Genomic DNA, 22,884 nt, shown 5'->3' with positions numbered 1-22,884 from the left:
AATAATTTCTGATGATTGTTTCTATTTCCTTGATGTTAGTCATGATCTCCCCGCTTTCGTTCATAATTTTATTAATTTAGGTCCTTTCTCTTTTCTTTTGAGTAAGTCTGGCCAGTGGTTAGAGATCTTATTAAGTTATTGATCTTAATTAACTCTTTCAAAGAATCAGCTTATAGCTTCATTAAAGTGTTCTACTGTATTTCTAGTTTCTAATTCATTGATCTCTGCTCTAATCTTAATTATTTCCCTTCTTGTGCGTGGGTTAGGTTTAATTTGTTGTTGATTCTCCAGATTTTTTTTTTTTAAGATTTTATTTATTTATTTGACAGACAGAGATCACAAGTAGGCAGAGAGGCAGGCAGAGAGAGATGAGGAAGCAGGCTTCCTGCTGAGCAGAGAGCCGATGAGAGCCTTGATCCCAGGACCCTGAGATCATGACCTGAGCTGAAGGCAGAGGCTTTAACCCACTGAGCCACCCAGGTGCCTTGATTCTCCAGATTTTTAAGGTGTAAAGACAGTTTGTGTATTTGGGGTTTTTCTGTTTTCTTGAGTGAGGCTTGAATGGCTATATATTTCCCCCTTTAGGACCACATTTGCCATACCCCATAGGTTTTGGATCCATGTGTCTTTGTTGTCATTGGTTTCCATGAATTGATTAAGTTCTTTGATTTCCTGATTGACCTGAACATTCTTGAGCAGGATGGTCTTTAGCTTCCAAGTGTTTGGATTTCTTCCAGATTTTTTCTTGTGATTGAGTTCCAGTTTCATAGCATTGTGGTCTGAGAACATGCAGGGAATAATCTCAGTCTTTTGGTATTAGTTAAGATCTGATTTGTGACCCAGGATGTGATCTGTTCTGGGGAAAGTTCCATGCGTGCTCAGGAAGAGTGAGTATTCTGTTTTAGGGTGGAATGTTCTGTATATATGAGGTCCATCTGGTTCAGTGTGTCATTCAAAGGTCATGTTTCTTTGTTCATTTTCCGCTTAGTTGATCTGTCTGTTGCTGAGAGTGGAGTGTTAAGGTCTCCTACAATAAATGTATTATCAGTATGTCTATTTTGATTAACAGTTGGCTTATGTAGTTGGCTGCTCCCGTGTCGAAGGCATAGGTATTTACAGTTGTTAGATCTTCTGGTTGGATAGGCACTTTAAGAATGATGTAGTATCCTTCTGTATCTCTGACTACAGTCTTTAACTTAAAATCTAATTTGTCTGATAAGAGAATTGCTACCCCATCTTTTTTTTGAGGTCCATTGGCATGAAAAATGGTTCTCCATCCCTTCACTTTCAGTCGGACTGCATCTTTGGGTTCCAAACAAGTCTCTTATAGACAGCATATGGATGGATCATGTCCTTTTATATGGTCTGCAACTCTGTGCCATTTCATGGGAGCATTTAGGCCATTCATGTTGAGAGTGACAATTGAAAGAAAGAATTTTATTGATGTCATGTTGCCTGTGAAGTCTTTGTTTCTAAAGATTGTCTCTGTAAATTGCTGTTCTATATCACTCTTGGGGTCTTTCTCCTTTTATAGAACCCTCCTTTAATATTTCTGGTAGGGCCAGCTTTGTGGTCACATACTTCTTTGAGTTTCTGCCAGTCTTGGAAGCTCCTTGTCTGTCCATTCATTCTGAATGACAGTCTTGCTGGATGCAGTATCCTTATTAAAATGTCTGTGCTGCCAAGAACAATCTATACTTTCAATGCCATCCTAATCAAAATACCCATGGCATTATTCAAAGTGCTGGAACAAGCAATCCTAAAATTTGTATGGCACCAGAAAAGACCCTTAATCACCAAGGGAATGTTGAAAAAGAAAACAAAGCTGGGGCATCACATTGCCTTATTTCAAGCTATATTACAAAACTGTGATCACCAAGGGCAGCATGGTATTGGGACAAAAACAGATACATAGATTGGTGGAAATGAATAGAGAGCCCAGATATGGACCCTCAACTCTATGGTCAACTAATCTTTGACAAATCAGGAAAAAAAAATCCAGTGGGAAAGAGACAGTCTCTTCAATAAATGGTGCTGGGAAAATTGGATAGCCACATGCAGAAGAATGAAACTAGACCATTCTCTTATACCATTCACAAAGAAAAACTCTAAATGGATGAAAGACCTTAATGTGAGACCGGACTCCGTCTAAATCCTAGAGGAGAACATAGGCAGTAACTTCTTCAGCATCAGCCGCAGCAACTTCTTTCAGGACATGTCTCCGAGGCAAGGGAAACAAAAGCGAAAATGAACTTTTGGGACTTAAGATAAAAAACTCTGCACAGCAAAGGAAACCTTCAGCAAAACAAAGACGCAACCACAGAATGGGAGAAGATATTTGCAAATGACACTACAGACAAAAGGCTGATATCCAAGATCTTCTCACACTCAACACCCAAAAAACAGGTGAGTCAAAAAATGGGCAGAAGACATGAGCAGATACTTCTCCAAAGAAGACATAAAAAAAGCTAACAGACACATGAAAAAGTGTTCATCATCATTAGCCATCAGGGAAATTCAAATCAAAACCACATTGAGATACCACTTACACCAGTTAGAATGGCAAAAATCAACAAGGCAGGAAAAAACAAATTTTGGAGAAGTTGTGGAGAAAGCTCTTACAGTTTTTGGTGGGAATGCAAATTGGTGCAGCCACTTTGGAAAACAGTGTGGAGGTTCCTCAAAAAATTAAATATAGAGCTACCCTGTGACAAAGCTACTGCACTACTGGGTATTTACCCAAAAGATGCAGATGTAGTGAAAAGAAGGGCCATATGCACCCCAATGTTCATAGCAACAGTGTCCACAATGGCCAAAATGTGGATAGAGCCAAGATGCCCTTCACAGACAAGTGGATAAAGAAGTTGTGGTCCTTATACACAATGGAATATTTCATCACCATATTCTGTTTTGGGACTTACATGCTTCTTGTCCTCCCTGCATCAAGAAGGTTGGGACTGGAAGAGGTTATGCTAAGTGAAATAAGTCAAACAAAGAAAGTCAATTTTTATATGGTTTCAGTTATTTGTGGAACATAAGGAATAGCATGGAGGACATTAGGAGAACTAGAAATTGGAGGGGGAGACGAACCATGAAAGACTGTGGACTCCGTGAAACAAACAGGGTTTTAGAAGGGAGTGGTTGGGAGGATGGGTGAATCTGATGGGTATCAAGAAGGGCACGGATTGTATGGAGCACTGCGTGTTTTATGTAAACATTGAATCATGGAACACTACATCAAAAATTAATGATGTACTGTAGTGGTGACTAACATAACAATAAAAAATTTTTAAAAAATCTACATATGTTTCTATGTATGTGTATGTGTGTGTATAAAATTTATCAGAAGACAACCATTCAATTCTGAAAATGGACAAAAGACTTGGATAGCTGTTTTCAAGAAGGAAATCCAAATGCATTGCAAAGATGCTCAGCATCATTAGTTGTTAGGAAATACAGATTGAAACTACATTGAGACACCATTGCACAGAAGTATAATGTCTAATATTTACAATACCAAGAGTGGGCAAGGCTGTGAATTAACTAGAACTCATTCATAGCTTGTAGGAATGGGTAACGGTGTAGCTTTGAAAAACTGGCAATATCTACTAAACTCTGTGACCTTATCCAGTGACCCAAGAATTCCACTCCTAGGAAAATAGCCAAGAGAAATACACGTGTTCACCAAAGACATGTACAAGAATGTCAGTGGAATTTTGTTCATAATAGTACTTCCCCCACCCTCCCAAACAGCAGGGAGCAGCTCAAATATCTGTTAACTGTAGGATGGATTAAAAAAAAAAATTGTGATGTATTCATACAATGAAAGGAGTCACAAACTTAAAGCCGTGCATATAGCTACATGGCTGAATCCCACAGAAGTAATATTGACTGAAAGAAGTAAAATGTGAAAGATCACAAACTTAATGATTATTTTTATTTGAGATTCAAGTAGTATTTCAATGCATCCACATTAATAGAAGTCTGAATACTTGTAAGCTCTGGGAGGGAATATTCATAGGGAAGGAGCATAAGTGTCCCTTGTGAGGTGGAAAGAAATCAAGTTGTTACAATAGTGCATACTTTTGTACAAATTCATTGAGGAATATACCTAAGATTGTGCTTTTTGGTACGTATATTCTTCCTCAATTTTTAAAAATTGGGCTTGTGGGACAAAGTTTTCTTTGCTTTCCACAGTAGAAAGTGCTTAAAATCAGTATTTTGGTATTTGTCAGAAAACTTTGATTTATTGATACCCTATACATTTGACAAGAGAAACCATTAAAGATAATTTTTTAAAAAGATTTTATTTGAGAGAGAGCGCACAGGGAGGGGGGAGGAAGGAAGGGCAGAGGAAAAGGGAGAAGCAGATTCCCTGCTGAGCCACAAGCCCAATGCGGGACCCAGTCCCAAGACCCTGGGATCATGAACTGAGCTGAAGGCAGATGCTTAACTGACTGAGCCATGGAGATGCCTCACCAATAAAGATCGTTTAAACCAAGAAGGATCCTGATGCTTGAAAGGTCAATAGAAATTAAAGTCCACTATTCTTTCTGCTATTGCTACTACTACCAGCTAACCTATATTGAGTGCGTTCTGTGTGCCAGATGCTGTGCTATATTTTCTTCATTTAATCTGGAGTTGGAGTAAAGGCCGTATTCTTTTTTGGGACTTACATGCTTCTTGTCCTCCCTGTAACCTAACACCTTTGAAATTTGCAGGATCAGTCTCTTGTATTCACTTCTTACTGCAGTTATTCACAGATTCAGAGCCATTCCTAATTCCTTAAATATTTAGTGCCTTTCAGTTTCTTGGCTTCTTCATGTTGTGATATTGTTTACCACTCTTCTCAGCCACTCACTTAAATAGTTCTGTCTTCGACCTCTGTTACCAGTGACTGAATTACAGTTCCAAGTATTTTCTTTGATGACCACTTCTCGTTTTTTCAGCTGATTTTCTCTTGTATCCTGCCTCTGACAAGTATTCCAAATATTTGACATTACCAGGACTTAAACCATCCATTGACTCTACTCCCTTGAAGGACCTACCCTGTCATTATTTCCTTCCTTATGCAGCCTAAATTCCATGGCCTATATTATTGGACTCCCTTGCATACCCTTATCTTTCTTGCCTCTGTTTCCCTTTATCTTATCCTTTTGCTAAATCTCATCTCTTGTTAAATCTGTCTCTGAGTCTGATGTGTGCTGCTATTTATGTAGCTGCAGTTGGGTGGTGAAAACCTACAACCAGGTACTTGTTTTTACTTTAAAGTACCTACTACTAACCCAAGGTGTGTCCTCACTGCTGTTGGTGGGTTTATTACATTTCCCTAATCCATTGCTATCCTGTTCTACAAGGTAGCTATTTTATTTTTTCTTCTCTCCTCAAACTCCATTCCCCATCCCCCTGTCCATGGTTTTACTTTGTATTTCACTGTAAAATAGAAGAATTAGAATTAGGTAAATTAGAATTTACCCTTACCTCTGCCAGCCAGCCCTCATCTGTACTATAGTCTGCCTTGTTTTCTGTTACCATAGATTGTCATTGTTGGACCAACTCCTCTCCTTATATAGCATTCTGTCCCTTTTCACTGAAAATATCATCACTCCATCAGATTTCCTCATCTGAATCATAAATTATTTTTCCTTTCTTTTAGAACATTTCTGTATTGCTATATCTCCTATTTTGTAAAATCCTTTATGTTCCTCCAGTTACTGTCAATTTCTAGGTTCTTCATTGTAGCAAAAGTTAGAGTTGTTTATGTTTATTTATAATCTCCAATTCCTCTCACCTCAGTTTCTTAAAACTTTTCCAGTCAGGGTTACTTCTGTGCTGCTCACCCACAAACATCAAGGTGTATAGTAACTCTTATGTAACTACATATAATGAGCAGTGTACAGATCTTAAATTTTTCAATCTACCTGCTCCATTTAGCATCTTACTGCTTTCTTGGAGTATTTTCTTCCCTTGGCTCCTGGTTGTCTTCCTATCTTACTAGTTCCTCTTTGTGTAGAGCACTTGTAACAAAGCAGGCCTGGGAATGATTATCCTTAGAAAGTCCTGTCTGCAAGGTTGGCCCGTGGCTAGTATCTTGAACTTAAGTAGTAAACAGTTTCCTGTACTGGTCTAAAACTTCCTCTAAATGATAAGGTCATTGTGCCTAAATAAAATTGTTTGTGTAAGCCCTATGATCAAGTAGAACACCTGCTTTCCTTTTGGGGAATCTGGAATCTTGGTGTATGCTTGGCAGAGGATGTCTATGTGAACAGCTCTAAATAAAAACCAGGGGCACTGAGTCTCTAATGAGCTTTCTTAGTAGACAACACTTCACATTATGTTGTAACAAGTTGTGTCCTATGGGATTCCATTGGGGAAGAGTTCTTGGAAGTTTGTACCTAGTTACCTCTGGACTTGGTTGTGTGAGCCTTTTCCCTTTGCTAATTTTGCTTTGTATTCTTTCATAGTAATAAACTGTAATCATTAATATAATGCATTATGTAAGTCTTTCTAGTGAATCACTCAGCCTGGAGGTAGCTTGGAAGACTTCCAGCAGACTCCTTTTCAATATATTTTTCTGGTTCCTTTTCAACTCCCTTACCTCTAAATTTGGGTACTTGAAGAATCCATCTTCCGTGACCATAGTCCCTATGTGTTTTTATCCATTTCTAGGCAATGTCCTTTAATCTTATATTAAAATATTATTGATCTGTATTTTAGGCTCCGAAATTTTCTGGATTTATTTTTCATGCTCTAAAGTAATTATTTTGGAAATCAAGCAAGATGATTACAGATTACTAAAGTAAGATAGAGATTTACTCTTGTTACTAGAAATTTTGTGTGATTTTTAAAAGTTCATTTTAAATACAGTTATGCTTATGGAAATTTGTAAAAGAATTATAAAGAAAGCAATTACAGTGTTAAATTTAAAAATTATCAGAAAGGAAACAACAGAATTTTACATTGCAGAAAAGCTCTGAGGTTTAGACTAAACTAGAAAATTACCGTTAATGTAAAGATTTTGGGAAATAGACAACAGGAAGTTGATGATTTTTTTCACTAAATTTTAGTTATATTTTAAATTATCATTCTGTTTAGCATTGTAAATTAATTTTTAAAAAGATTGCATATTTTAGTTTTAAATAGTTTATTTACCCCATAACTGCTGTAGAAACTAATACTTGTAATTGATACAGTTCTGAAGCATAATGTTAACTGTCTTAGAGTCACTGATGTATTTGGTAAAGTGACATCACTTCAAATGAAGCTAAGATGACACTGATGCTTTATTTGCCACTAAAACCATTATAAGACAACTGCTCTGAATAAGTAAGTCTGACCATGTTTCTTAATTAAGTCAATTGAGATGCCATAGTTCATGCATAGTTTAAAAGGAACAGAATACTTAAATTGTTCCATATATTTGTTTTATTTCTCTGGCCTACCTCTAATGCCATAAAATATTGGTATTAGATGACAAAAATAACAGTTAAAAAGTTAGTATTTTCTGTTGACTAAACCTTAGACTTAATAAAATTTAAAGTAGTTCAGAAGGCAATCAGTATGTATTCTTCCTTGTCTCTTAAGACAATTACTACAAATACGGTTTGTGGCAATAGTAAAAGGCAAAAATTCTTGATAAATGAAATTGAACTTAGTATAAATAGTGATTTATAAATGAAAATCACATTTTAATCCTTGCAGCATTGTTTTCTTTTCCTCCTTGACACAGTAGAGTATCCATTGTGACTAGAGATAAGTAACTTTGTTTACTAGTTATTATGCTGCTTGTCTATGCAGACTGCCTAAAATCAGAAATGAAATACTAAAAATCGTGTGCTTTTTCCCTTTCTCTCATTCTTTCCTCTTATTTAAGGATTCATTCATGCATTCATTTATACATTTATTCAATAAACATTTCTTGGATATAGGTTGTATACCAGGCATTATAAAATTGAGTAAATTTTGAATAAATGAAGGCCTTACCTTCATTGACCTTATGATTTAGTTCCATGTGTGATACTCCATTCTAAAGTGTAAATCAAAGGTATTTCTCTCTTTAGGCTTAAATGTTATATCTTTAAAAATAAGGTTTAGATTCCTATGTGATGAAAGAATGCTTTTCTAGAATGATTTAAAATTTTAAGCATACGGGATACTTTAAATTCTTTTGGGAGACAGTTGGGAGCGTGAGTGAGAGGCATCCCTAAGGAGACCTACTTTACTCACTATTATCAGGATTATGTAGACCAGAAGTGTTTTTCAAGAGAATTCCATGATGTTCAAGGTGGAAAGTGGAATTTAGTATACCATAAAAATCAACAGACATACATTTATATGTATACCCCTTGGGCCTTCTCCCCCTGAAATATTTCAGTGATGTAATAAAGCAGTTATATGACACTTTTATGAAAAGTCCCATCATTTAGCTGCATTGTGAGGGAGTAAGACACAAAAATGGTGATATCCATATTAGTTTATAAACTATGGTCTATTATTTAGTCTATGTTCTTTGGATTGCTAACTAATTAAGGAAAATATTTAGAAATGATAATTTTTTGAATGCTATGGTATTACATAGTAGGACTAAAAAGGAGAGGAGCTTCAAAAATCTAAATATTCATTTGTTTTCTGTGCTTCTTGAAAGTATATAATTTGATTTTAACTGCTTTATTGAGATACAATTTACATATCATAAAGTTTCCCCACTGAAATTGTACAACTCTCATTTTTTTTAGTATGTACAAGTTGTATGGCCATCACCCCAAAATGTAATTTGATTTTTGAGCTCTATATATGGAAACAAGAAAATTAAAGTTTTTCTTTCTTTACTTTTTTTTTTTTTTAAGATTTTATTTATTTATTTGACAGAGACACAGCGAGAGAGAGAGAGAACACAGGCAGGGGGAGGGAGAGAGGAAGAAGCAGGCTTCCCACTCAGCAGGGAGCCCAATGTGGGCCTTGATCCCAGGACCCTGGGATCATGACCTGAGTCAAGGTAGACTCTTAATGATTGAGCCAACCAGGTGCCCATGAAAATTTAAGTTTTTCTTAAAAAATTAACATCCTTCTATGGAGTTTCTGTTTGGGATGATGAAAAAAATCTGGAAATGGCCTTAATTTTGTGTATGTGGTGATGTTTGCACAGCATTGTGAATATATTAATGCTACTTGATTGTATGCTTAAAAGCAGTTAAAATTTAAATTTTACATTATGTATATTTTACCACAATAAAAATTAATATCCATTCATATGAAATCAGAATTAGTGGCTTAACTTTAATAAAAGTTCTTGAAAATTTAAGCCTGAGCCATGCATAGTACTAATAATTTTTCCTTGAACATGTTATAACAAAAATAGTCTTATAGTAAAAAAAAAAAATCACATTATTAATTTTCATAGACTGGAAAACAGACCTTAAAATTGTTGTAGGTATTTATCTTTATAGAAATTTCTGTAGAATTAACTGAAATAAAAAAGGTAATCAGTTTTTCTTTAATTTTATACTGTGTGAAAAAGCCAGATGCTAAACAATGCAGAATCATTTACCTAAAGGAAGAAGAAGTAAATACACAGGAAACATGCACACACAATAATTTAAAAGTATCTGTTTATAGATGCATGAAGTTTCTGGAAGGAAATACAAGAAATGGTAATATTGGATGTTTTGGGCAGGAGAACTCGGTGACTGGATTTCATGGGTGGGAGGGATATTTCCCATATGTGTGAATGTATGACCTGCCAAAACATTTCATTTATTTATTTATTTATTTATTTATTTATTTATTTATTTAAATTTTTACTTTTTATTTATTTATTTGACACAGAGAGAGAGATCACAAGTAGGCAGAGAGGCAGACAGAGAGAAGGGGGGGAAGCAGGCTCCCTGCTGAGCAGAGAGCCCAATGCGGGGCTCAATCCCAGGACGCTGAGATCATGACCTGAGCCGAAGGCAGAGGCTTAACCCACTGAGCCACCCAGGTGCCCCAACCTGCCAAAAATTTAAAATAAACAATTCAGGGCGCCTGGGTGGCTCAGTGGGTTAAGCCGCTGCCTTCGGCTCAGGTCATGATCTCAGGGTCCTGGGATCGAGTCCTGCATCGGGCTCCCTGCTTGGCGGGGGGCCTGCTTTCCTTCCTCTCTCTTTGCCAGTCTCTCTGCCTACTTGTGATCTCTCTCTGTCAAATAAATAAATAAAATCTTTAAAAATAAATAAATAAATAAACAATTCATTATCCTGATCCCAGTCTCAGAATCAAACATGACTCTGTTCTTTTCTACTGTGCTTTGGTGACAGCAGATTATGTTGAAATTGACATTGGTTTGAAAATGAGCTATATTACTTGTTTTCTTTCTAGGAATTGATTATGGATTAAGTTTACCCCTTGGGGAAGATTATGAACGTAAGAAACATAAACTAAAAGAAGAATTGAGGCAGGATTACAGACGTTATCTTACTCAGGTAATATATTCTTGTTAGCTGGATCTTATGCTTCAGAATTCATCTGCTGAATCTATTTTCCCAAGGTTTTAGTCAAAAGTGTTAATTTTTAGGTTATCTTTGATATCTAATAGTAGGATATTATAGTGACAGTTAAGGGACATATATGACATTGGTAGAAAGTGGTGCTGAGAAGTGGTGCCACGGAATAACATATTCTTAATCTTTGCAGTGGAATAGTTTTAATTTAAATGAAACTGTAACTTCTGGTTGTTCATGTTCTTTGTAGAATTATCATGGTTTTAAAAAAACCTGATTATGATTCCCTACTCCTCTACTCCCCACGACCATGTATTAAAATGATACATGGGATTCTAGTTGCCACTTATTTTCCTGTCAGCTAAGCTTTTAAAAACTTCATTTAACATATTTACTTAGCTTCCAAAGTCTTTACTTTATGATTTAATCTGTTTACTTAGTGGAACCCTTGTTTTAAGTATGGTTGATTAAATTACGTAATTGCTAATGAGTTCTTACAAGTTTTGAAATGCAATTTAATTTTTAGGTTATCACATTATTTTAAACAATTATGATGTTTCTAGTCATCCCAAGATACTCTATAGTTTTTTTAATACTTTATAATGTTTGTTCCAAGTGTATAATTATTTATTCTGATTTGCACATGGAGAGAAAGAACTTTGAATACATTTTACCAATGGTTTGTTTCCTTTGACTTTAGGGTATTACACAAGCAAAAAGAAAGGTAGGGTTGCCTGCAACCTTTATATTTCTTTATTTCTTTTAGATCTAGTAGCTTGCAGTTATTTTCATTTATGAGATTGCTTTGAAGCTAAAAAGAAAAATAACTTTATCTGTGATTTTGAGACTTTTGAATGATAACATTTTGTATCCTTGCTTTTACCAAGATGGCAGTCTGTATGTTGTAATTTTTCATTGATATAATCAAGCATTCTTTTTGATTCCTGCTTTGCATTTATTTTTGTTGCTTTCTTGTGCATCTTTTAGAAAGATTTTATAGCTATTATAAGCCCATTTGTTTTCAGCATGCCAGTTTTTTTTCTTCAAATTAGGCTCACATTAACGTTAATAAAATAATAGATACTCAGGATATTCTAAGATTTTTTTTTAATTCTGTGTTGTCAAGATTTGGATTACTTAGTATTTTTGCACCCAACCCCATAGATTGTGTTTATAAATTTATATTGGAAAATAAAAATATTATACTTTTATAGAACTTTAAAAAATGAATCTCACACATTCAATATTCTCAATATTCTCCTCATCTCCTACTGTTCCTTATTGGGTTGGGTTTTCCTCTGTTACCTTTTTCACTTGTGGATATTATATTTCCTCATAGAAGATCTTAAAAAAGAATGGTGGTAGGAGGCATAGGAAGAGATTGCCTTTATGAAAGAGAAAAAGATCAAGGAAAAGAGATCTTTAAATTCAAATGGGTATGAAGGAGTTTTTGGTGTTGGGGTATCCAGAATATGGTTGTGATAGAGATGCAGTAGTCCCTTAATATGGAAGAGACAAATTTTGGTTGACGTCTGAGAAAGTGGGCATGGAAAGGAAAGCATGGAAAAAGGAAAATCCAAATAGGATTTGGGTAGGTGGCTGCAGTGGCTTTCTTGACCCCTTAGGAAGTCCTATTCTTTCTAGATTTTTTCCTGTGGCTTTCTGACTTTTTTGGATTGCATGGATATTTCAATTAAAAAAAAAAGTCCTTAGATTTTGCCAAGAAGAAACATTAAACAACTGCCATCTTCTTTTGCGTTTTTAAAATAGAAGACACTTGACCATTTAGAAGTGCAGGGAAAATGTATTCTCAGAACAATTTTTAAATTGAATTAGTAAATATATATTTATAGCCCAGAGTTTTCTCTTAAACTTCACACTTTTCCATTTGGCTATCTGTCTTAGAAATCTAATGGATATCTCATGTTGAGCATGTCCAAAAGGGAACTCTAGATTTCTATTTTTCCCACTCCCCCCATCTAACATACCATACTCTTCATTATGTTTATTATTTCTTGTCCGTTTCCTGTGCTTGAATGTAAGCTTCAGGGAGGCGGGGGTCTTTGTTTTCTTCACTGATGAATCTCAGACATATCAAACATTTTGGGGCAGTCGGCAGTCAGTATTTATTGAGTGAATGAGAATATGTCTAAAATTGAGCTTTTAAAATAACTCACTCTGCTGTCCTTATTATTATTGTTTTTTTCATTTATTGGACATTCCAAACATCATTCTGGGCCTGTTTTGGGAGTGTGAATTGCCCAGCGAAGGAGTGAGGATGCTGTCTCTCTGTCTTCCCAGGGTTCAACTCTGAATATGTTTTTTTGTACATGTGTAACTCTACAAAATGGCTAGGTTAATGGTGTACTTTTTAATGTAAGAGCTAAACTGACTCAGGGATCTAGTCAGGTATCCTGTTTTTTCCTTTGAAAATAAGTTTAGAGTTCTAAACAACCAGCTTTCAAATAAGCTTTTGTAGCATAACTTATTTGTAAATTCAGATTCAATGAAATCTTATATTTTTATTTTTTAAAAAGATTTATTATTTTAGAGAGAGAGAGAAAGCACTAGTGCAAAGGGCAGAGGAAGAGAAAGAAAGAATCTCCAGCTGACTCCACTGAGCGTAGATTCCAACACAGGGCTTGAGATCACAACACTGAGATCATGACCTATGGGCATTTAACCGACAGTGCCATCCAGACATCCCTCAATGAAACCTTATTAATCATTTAGTTATACTAATCACTCTGCTCCCAAATGTTTTTAATGTAGTTATATTGTAGCAGTTGGTACATTATATTGTAGTTATTTGTTTACATGTTTGTTTCCTCAGCTGAACTGTAAATTTCTTACATAGAGGGGATATAGTCTTATTTTTGTCTCCTTACCACCGAAAAAAGTAACTGGAAAGTTTTAGGTAGTCAATAATTCCTTATTTAATGAATAAATAAAAGGCATGGGACTATACAGCTTAACAAGTATCAATTCATTTAATCCTCATAACCTAATGATTTAGATGGCGTTATCCCTTCCTTAAAAAATAAAGCAGTTGAGTCAGAGATGTTAAATAATTTCCAGATTATATGACTACCAAGCAGTACCAAGTTGGGGATCATATATATTTTTTAATCATCCTGTGTTTGCTTTATAGTATTCTAAAATATTTTACATTTTAATCCTCTTTGAACCTTATACCAGCTTTGGTAGGTAGGCAGAGCAGATACCATTCTCATTTTATGTAAGAAGACTGAGTCAGGGAAGTTAAGCAACTTGCTCATTGTTCTAGAACTGAGAAGTGTTGGGACTAGTCCTCGGGCCCAGGTCTTTTGAATCCTAGTCTGATGCTCTATATACTACACTGCATTATCTAAATCTTTAATGAATAAGGATGGTCATACATATATGGAAACAGTGTTCATAGTTTATATCTTTTGGCATTTGAGTGGATATCTCCTCATAAATTATCACAGGAAAATTAGTAAAAAAACATTATTGCAGCATGTATGCAGATCTTGGTGAGGAAGTTTAAATTTGCCTCAAATTTGCCAAAGACTAGTAGAGCACTGATAATGAAGAATATGTGCTTAGAAAAGAAATATAAATTGGGAAAGAGTTTTCTTTTTCCCTTGCTTTTTAATCATCTGGAATATATATGTTACAAATGAAAATTAAGACCCGATTCTCCTCTTCAGGGACTTTTTGATTGGAAGAAAGTTCTGTGTTCCAATTACTTTTGTACTTTATGTCTTCATCTCCATTTAATTCTTTTACTCTGCATAATGTATAGTTTAGAAAATAGAATGTAAAGACACATTTATGAAACATAAAGGCAATTAGGTAATATATTTTTTTAATGTGTATATATACAGAAAAATTTTCTGTCCACGAGTGAAACAGATCCATCTACCCTGGGAGTTTCTCTTCCTATTGGTGAGAGGCTATCTGCCAAGGTAGGTGGATAGGAGTAGTTATTGTGGGTAATAATTTTGTGAGGTATCAAAATAGTTAACGTACTCCTGACTGAAATGCAAGCAGAAGATTCTATCATTTCCCATTCTTGAATATATGTCTTTTTAAAGAAATCTGTGGAGTCTCTAGTTGTGCTGTTTTTAAAAGAACTTTTGAACATAACATTTATGATGATGTGATATATCTTTAATATGTGAATTAATTGAATATTTAGAATTTATGTTTTTCAGCGTTGTTTTCTGAGCTATAAAGTTCATGCTGTGTGTCACAGTTATCAGTGAGACGAGTGAATGAGAGTATACTGAGCTTTGATGTAGGGTGTGATCTGGAGCTTTTTGAATCTGTTTTCTTTCACTCTACAAATACATGTACTTACTCTTTAGAGGTGGTAGAGATAAAACACTGCATACCCCTTGTAGGGACTGAATTTCCAAGCCAGATCAGTGATCATAACATAGTACATAAGACAGACAGATAATAAGTTTCAAAAGATGACCTAGGTAATCTTTAATTTCTTTTTTTTAGATTGTGCTGTTTCAGTGACAAAGGAAATATGAAGGCTTAAAAACATTTCCTAATATGTGTTTCAACAGAATATTTATATTATAGTGTCTATGATAATTTTACCTTTTAATGTTTTTATGTAATCAGCCTTCCTGATACTTGGGAAAGAAATGAATAACACTAGGTCTTTTGAGAGTGGGGTGGGGGAATAGAGGCAGCAGATGTCTCTGAAAAAGAAAGAAGGTAACCTGGTCAAATCTTGGAAACATGATAATGACAGGTCTCCTGGCAAACACAGTCATGTAGTTACTAGTGGGAAAGATTTATTTATGAATGCTTTTAGTTGAAGCAGCTCCCTTCTGTTAAAGATCTTCTCTATTAACCTGGACCTAAATGCGTAGTAATGCTTATTTTAATGTGGCAAGTAAGCATTGGAGAATTGGGGAATTGCATTGATTGTTTCAGACCTCTTCCTGCCTCTCTTGTGTCTTGCAACTACTTCTATCCTTGAAATTATTAATAAAGCTTGATTCTGGGTAAGATCTCTTATTTTGTATGAGTTTGTTTGAACATAAAGGTACTTTTTTAAAGGTACTTTGAGGAGTTTTAACATTACCTTTTGGTTTTTATTTTAAGGAAAGGTTGAAACTTGAACGCAATAAAGAATACAATCAATTTCTCAGGGGTAAAGAAGAATCTACTGACAAGTTCAGACAGGTAGAAAAGAGTAGTACTGAGGTAGGTTTTGATTTTAAAGTAAATCTTTAACACCGGAGGTTGAACATTTTGTACTTACTTGAAAATATATATATTTTTAAAGATTTTATTTATTTATTTGACAGAGATCACAAGTAGGCAGAGAGGCAGACAGAGAGGGAGAGAGGAGGAAGCAGGCTAGCCGCTGAGCAGAGAGCCTGATGCGGGGCTCGATCCCAGAACCCTGAGATCATGACCCGAGCTGAAGGCAGAGGCTTTAACCCACTGAGCCACCCAGGGGCACGGAAAATATTTTTATATGTTGGAAATTTCACTTGTTTTTTATGTAAATATTTTAAAGATTAAGTCAAATTGAACTAAACACAGGGCATTTTAATATTTTAGTTTTATTAATGGTTTTATTGCTTATTGAAGAACTTACCCTACTTTTTAACTTCATGGGGGTGATTTAATTTTTGAGATTGGCTTTAAGTGATGTTTAGTTTTTACTTTTTATTTAAAAAAATTTTTTTTTTAGAGAGTACCAGCAGGCAGGGGAGGGGGCCAGGGAAGGGGGAGAGGGAGAGTGAGAATCTTAGGCAGACTCCATGCTCAACATGGATGGAGCCTGGCACGGAGTTCTGTCTAATGACCCTGAGATCTTGACCTGAATCAAAATCGAGAGTTGGACATTAAGGTACTGAGCCACCCAGGTGCCCCTAAATTTTACTTTTTTTTTTTTTTTAAAGATTATGTTTATTTATTTGACAGAGATCACAGGTAGGCAGAGAGGCAGGCAGAGAGAGAGGAGGAAGCAGGCTTCCTGCCGAGCAGAGAGCCTGATGTGGGGCTCAATCCCAGGACCCTGGGATCATGACCTGAGCCGAAGGCAGAGGCTTTAACCCACTGAGCCACCCAGGGGCCCCCCTAATTTTTACTTCTAAGTGATTTTTAAATGCTGACAATTTCTAGTTATATGATTTTTTTCCCAATTTAAGAATGGTTGATATTAATAGGGCCAAAAATTGACCACTTCTGTATTGTTTGTATTAAGAATTTAATTTGAAATATTTTGAAGCAGTATTACCTGCAAAAAAATATGTATCTTTTGGGATAGGAATTTGCATTTAGTTTATCCTTTTTGTAGCCACTTACCCATATCACTGTTGCTTGTTATATTTTATTTATTAGGTTTTGAAGGATAACATTTCCTTGAAGTTTTTTTCTAAAGATAGCTATTTCTTTTGGGTGATTAGGCCTTGGAGTTCAGATGAGAAATAGACTAAGCATCATATAAGGATGTAATATAAGAAATAGCATTGCAGGGATGCCTGGGTGGCTCATTTGGTTAAGCCGCTGCCTTCAGCTCAGTTCATGATCCCAGGACCCTGGGATCGAGTCCTGCATCGGGCTCCTTGCTCATCAGGGAGCCTGCTTCTCTCTGCCTCTGCCTGCCACTCTGCCTGCTCATGCATTCTCTCTCTCTCTCTCTGACAAATAAATAAATAAAATCTTTTTTTTTTTTTTTTAAGATTTTATTTATTTATTTGACAGATAGAGATCACGAGTAGGCAGAGAGGCAGGCAGAGAGAGAGAGAGGAGGAAGCAGGCTCCCTGCTGAGCAGAGAGCCTGATGCGGGACTCAATCCCAGGACCCTGAGATCATGACCTGAGCCGAAGGCAGTGGCTTAACCCACTGAGCCACCCAGGCGCCCTAAATAAATAAAATCTTAAAAAAAAAAAAAAGAAAAGAAATAGCATTGCATTAAGATCTGTTTTTTGTTTTCTTTTTTAATTGACCAGCACAAGAATCAAAGAAATAAAAAACCTATTAGTCAGGTTAAGCCTGATTTACCCTCACAAATACAAACATCTTATGAAAATTCAGAGGGTCCTAGAAGAAATGTCTTATTAACTCCTTCGGAGGCATATGAAGAGCTTCTAAACCAAAGAAGACTAGAGGAGGACAGATACCGACAACTAGATGATGAAATTGAATTAAGGAATAGAAGACTCATTAAAAAAACTAATGAAGTCGTGGATATTTCCAATAAAAAACCTCAAAGGTTTGCCAACAAAGGTGACATTCCAGATAGAAGATTTCACAGGTTTAATGAGGATCGTGTTTTTGATAGACAGTATTACAGACCTGATCAAGATCCTGAAGTAAGTGAAGAAATGGACGAGAGGTTTAGATATGAAAGTGATTTTGATAGAAGACTTTTGAGAGTGTATACAAATGACAGGTATTTACAACTTCATTTTTATTTTCTTTCTTTGCTTAGTATTAATGTTACTTTCTATGATTATGTTATGGAGAAGCAGTTTCATTTATCTGCATAATTGGTTAATTCTAAGATGCTGTCAATTTGAAGTTACAGGATTATTTTCTATGTGCCACTGAAAGAACAAATAGAACCCCCCCCCCAAGGTGGGGGGAAAAGGGACCCTGTAATAAAGCTGGGACACTGAAAGGCAACAACCTTCATGTAAAATTAAATGGGGAATAAATTTTTTCACAGAAGGGGATAGAAAAGAAGCGTCCATGTTTCAACTTTGGCACTGAATGGAGGGATTAAAAAACAAAACAAAACCCCTCTCTGATGTTATGAACTGTAAGTCAGTACTGATTCAGGTTTGCAGTCTGAATTCATGTTGCCAGTATTGTTTGATAAACCTTGAGGCAAGAATTCAGGGTTGTTTCAGATTCCTATTGCCCTATGTGAATGACAGGAGAAACAAGAACTCTTTGTAATAACTTGAAAAACTTTAAAACCAGGTTGATGGCAATCCCAGTTACAGATGTTAAAATGTGGATTAAAAGGACAATTTAAAAGAGATGAAATATAGTTTATTCCTTTAATGTTCCTGTGCTCTCAGTACTTCTATCAATATTCTTCACTCTTTTTAAGTCACTTATTAAACACTTACTTAAGTGAAATGGTATCAGATTTTTACTATCAGATTTTCAGATGCCTTTCAGTTCTTTGGAATGATTTTTTGGGGGCCACTACTTATAATTTCTTAACCTGCTACAGTGGGATTTTGTTTTATTAAGTCACTTATCTTAATACTTAAAATTTGCTCTATTTTCATAAACTTTTGGAGATAGAAATATGGCATGGTTCCGTATTTGTCAGTACATGTTAACTTGAAAGGGTGAAATCTAAATTTTAAAGAGTTTATGGGACCTGTTTTCTTAGTCCAAGTAGGTTACCATTTAAATATTTTAGAACATTTCTGAGATATAATGTTGTGCATTGAGCATTTTAGTTATTAATAATAATACAGAACCTTTACACTTCGTTGTCTTCTGTTCTTTATTCTGTAGCTATTACGGCCTGGTCACCCAGTCTTTTTAGTAGTAAGTGATGTGAGTGATAGACTATAATTTTGCAATGCTACTTCTCATTTCTATCTGATTTGAATCTAATTGTACTTCAGAAAACAGTCTAAATCCTACAGTGTTTTATATTTGAAAATGTTTATACCCGAAGGTAGTCAAAGCCTGCCTAAACTAAAAGAGCTCTCAATTGGGGAACTGCAGGTAGTCTTGCACTCTTGGTTTTGCCTTCTTTGTACATGAAAACATTTTTTTTCTTTATGGTATCTGTTTATCTTTAAAATGTAATGTAATGCTATCTTTTAAGTTTGGAATTTCAAGAAACTTATTATGATTGCTTTTAAAATATGTTTAATCTATTTTTTTTTTTTTTTTAAAGATTTTATTTATTTATCAGAGAGAGAGGGGGAGAGAGCGAGCACAGGCAGACAGAATGGCAGGCAGAGGCAGAGGGAGAAGCAGGCTCCCCGCTGAGCAAGGAGCCCGATGTGGGACTCGATCCCAGGACGCTGGGATCATGACCTGAGCCGAAGGCAGCTGCTTAACCAACTGAGCCACCCAGGCGTCCCTAATCTATTATTTTTATAATTATATTCTGCAATAATTTTATACTGGAACAAATGAATTTCAGCCTAATTATCTGAGAACTATCATATATATATATATATATATATATATATATATATATATATATATTCCACAGTCAAAAGGACCTCTTTGGACCTTTTTTATATAATCTTCTCCAGGTAGTATTTTAAGAATAGATTAAACATGAGAATGAGTGAGAATAATTCCTGTTACATGTTTTACAATGTTTAGAAATATTCTTCAAATTTAAATCATTATTATGTAATACTTCCATTTTGTTAATGCATAAACTTACACATATGTCTCTAAGGTATGAGGTTACAATTGAATTTCTCTATTGCAGATTTGTAGATTCCTTAATTCCAGCAAAAAAAAAAAAAAAAAACAAACCCAAATTCACTTCTGTAATTAAGTAGTTTTTATTTAGGAGGCAGAGTAATAGATCGGAAAAATGACTTTACTTATTAGTAAAGTTTTTGAAACTACAGAAATGTGTAACTGCATTTGGCCTCTTGCTTTAACCATTTATTCTTTAAAAAAATATTTTTAAAGTATAGTTGATATGCAGTGTTATATTAGTTTTAGGTGCACACATAGGGATTCGTCAGTTTTATACATTATGAGGTGTTCACCACAATATATATAGTTACCATCTCTAACCATACAACATTATTATTATAATACTGTCTGCATTCCCTGTGTTGTATTTTTCATCTCTGTGACTTACTTACTTTTTACTACAGGTTTATATCTCTTAATCCCTGTCACCTATTTAGCCCTTTCCATCCATACCCCTACCCTTTGGCAACAAGAGTGCTGTCTGTACTTATGAGTCTGTTTCTGTTTTTTGTTGTTTGTTTGCTCATTTGTTTTATTTTTTAGATTCACATATGAGTGAAATCATACGATATTTTTCTTTCCCTGACTGACTTATTTTCACTTGGCATAGTACCCTCTAGGTCTATCCATGTTGTTGGTAATGGCAAGATCTCATTCTTTTTTATGGCTAATACTTCACTTTATATCTATACCACATCTTCTTTTATCTATTCATTTATGGATGGACACTTGGGTTGCTTGGCTGTTGTAAGTTATGTTGCATTAAACATTGAGGTGCAGGTATCTTTTCAAATTAGGGTTTTCATTTACTTTGATTAAATACCCAGTAGTGGAATTACTGGATCAAATAGTGGATCTATTTTTATTATTTTGAGCCATCTCCATACTGTTTTCTATAGTGGCGGCACCAGTGTACATTCCCACTACATTGTACGGTAATCCCTTTTCTCCACATCCTAACTAGCACTTACTTGTCTTTTTGATACTAGCCATTCTCAGTGGTGTGATGTGATATCTATCTCATTGTGGTTTTTATTTGCATTTCCTTGATGGTTAGAGATATTGAGCATCTTTTCATGTGTCTTTTGGCCATTTGTATCTCTCTTTCAAAAAACTGACTACTCAGGTCCTCTACTTGTTTCCTAATCAGATTATCTGCTTTTGGGTTTAAATTGTATGAGTTCTTCATATGTTTTGGAAAGTAACCCCTTGTAAGATGAATCATTTGCAGATATTTCCAATAGGTTGCTTTTTATTTTGTTGATACAGGTTTCCTTTTTGTACAAAAGGATTTTATTTTGGTGTGGTCCTGGTAGTTTTTGTTTGTTTGTTTTTGCTTTTGTTTCCCTTACCTTAGGAGACATACCCATTAATTTGTTGCTAATGCTAATGTCCAAGAGAATGCTGTGTTTTCCTCTTAGAAGTTTTATGGTTTCAGGTCTCGTGTATAGGTCTTCAGTCCATTTTGAGTTTATTTTTGTGTATGTTGTAAGAAAGTGGTTCAGTTTTTTTTTTTCCCCCGGTTTTTCCAGCACCATTTATAGAAGAAATGTTTTTCCCCCATTGTAGATTCTTGCCTCCTTTGTTATAGATTGACCTGAGTTGAAGGCAGATGCTTAACCAGCTGAGCCACCCAGTATATTAATTTTCATTACTGATCTCATTTATTAGTTCTTGTAGTTTTTTTGTAGAATCTTACAACTTATGCATATAGTTTCGTGTCATCTGCAAAGAGTGAAAGTTTTATTTCTTCCTTACCAGTTTGGATACTTTTTACTTCTTTTTCTTGTGTGATTGCTATGATTTGTACTTCCATTGCAGTGTTGAACAAAAGTACCACGGGTGGACATCCTTCTCTTATTCCTGATCTTAGAGGAAAAGCTCTCAGTTTTTCCACATGGAGTATGGTGTTAAGTGTGTGTTTTTCATATATGGCCTTTATTAGATGAGGTCTGTTCCCTTTGAACCTACTTTAAGAGTTTTATCATAAGTGGATGTTGTATTTTGTGACATGCTTTTTCTGAATCTGTGGAGGTGATCATATGCTCTCATCCTTCATTTTGTTAATGTGTTGTATCACGTTGATTGTTTTGCATCTGTTGAACCATCCTTGCATTCCTAGACTAAATCCCAATTGATTGTAATGAATGATTCTTAATGTATTATTGAATTTGGTTTTCTAATATTTTGTTGAGAATTTTTGCATCTGTGTTCATTAGGTGTTTTGGCCTGTAGGTTTGTGGGTAATTTTTTTTTCTTTTTTCTTCTTTGTAGTGTCTTTGTTAGTTTTGATTATCAGGGTAATCCTGGCCTCAATGAGAGAATTTGGAACTTTTCCTTCCTCTTCTATTTTTTGGGAATAATTTGAGAAGGATGGGTGTTAACTCTTCCTTAAATATTTGCTAGAATTCACCTGGAAAGTTATCTTCTCTGGAACTTTTGTTTGCTGGAAGTTTTTTTTTTTGTTGTTTTTTTTTTTAAAGATTCCATTTATTCATTTGACAGAGAGAAATCACAAGTAGATGGAGAGGCAGGCAGAGAGAGAGAGAGAAGGAAGCAGGCTCCCTGCCGAGCAGAGAGCCCGATGCGGGACTCGATCCCAGGACCCCGAGATCATGACCTGAGCCGAAGGCAGCGGCTTAACCCACTGAGCCACCCAGGCGCCCTGGAAGTTTTTTTTAATTGCAGTTCAATTTCGTTATTAGTAATCAGTCTGTTAAGATTTTCTGTGTCTTTCTGATTCAGTTTTGAAAGATTATATGATTCTTTTTATTTTTTTATTTTTTTAAAGGTTTTATTTATTTATTTGACAGATAGAGACCAGAAGTGGGCAGAGAGGCAGGCAGGGAGAGAGAGAGGGGGAAGCAGGCTTCTGCGAGCAGAGAGCCTGATGCAGAGCTTGATCCCAGGACCCTGAGATCATGACCTGAGCCGAAGGCAAAGGCTTTAACCCACTGAGCCACCCAG

General features: G+C 35.3%; 1 protein-coding gene across 12 annotated transcripts in view; it reads left to right on the top strand.

The window, feature by feature from the left end:
• The window catches only part of CSPP1 (centrosome and spindle pole associated protein 1), a 168,827-nt gene that overhangs the window by 36,623 nt on the left and 109,320 nt on the right, over window positions 1-22,884 (top strand). For 4 of the 12 annotated variants that reach the window (XM_082719108.1, XM_082719114.1, XM_082719115.1 and 1 more), the window contains exons 4-7: window positions 10,357-10,460; window positions 14,348-14,428; window positions 15,588-15,689; window positions 17,451-17,893. In XM_082719108.1, the coding sequence (XP_082575234.1) occupies window positions 10,357-10,460; window positions 14,348-14,428; window positions 15,588-15,689; window positions 17,451-17,893 (730 nt within the window). Of the gene's footprint in view, window positions 1-10,356; window positions 10,461-11,178; window positions 11,203-14,347; window positions 14,429-15,587; window positions 15,690-17,450; window positions 17,894-22,884 lie in introns of all 12 variants that reach the window. The other 8 variants (XM_082719106.1, XM_082719110.1, XM_082719107.1 and 5 more) reach the window with 4 other exon arrangements.

Source organism: Mustela nivalis, assembly GCF_964662115.1.
Source record: "Mustela nivalis genome assembly, chromosome: 2".
NCBI classification, from domain to species: Eukaryota; Metazoa; Chordata; class Mammalia; order Carnivora; family Mustelidae; genus Mustela; species Mustela nivalis.
This window is presented reverse-complemented; position numbering and strand designations above follow the sequence as displayed.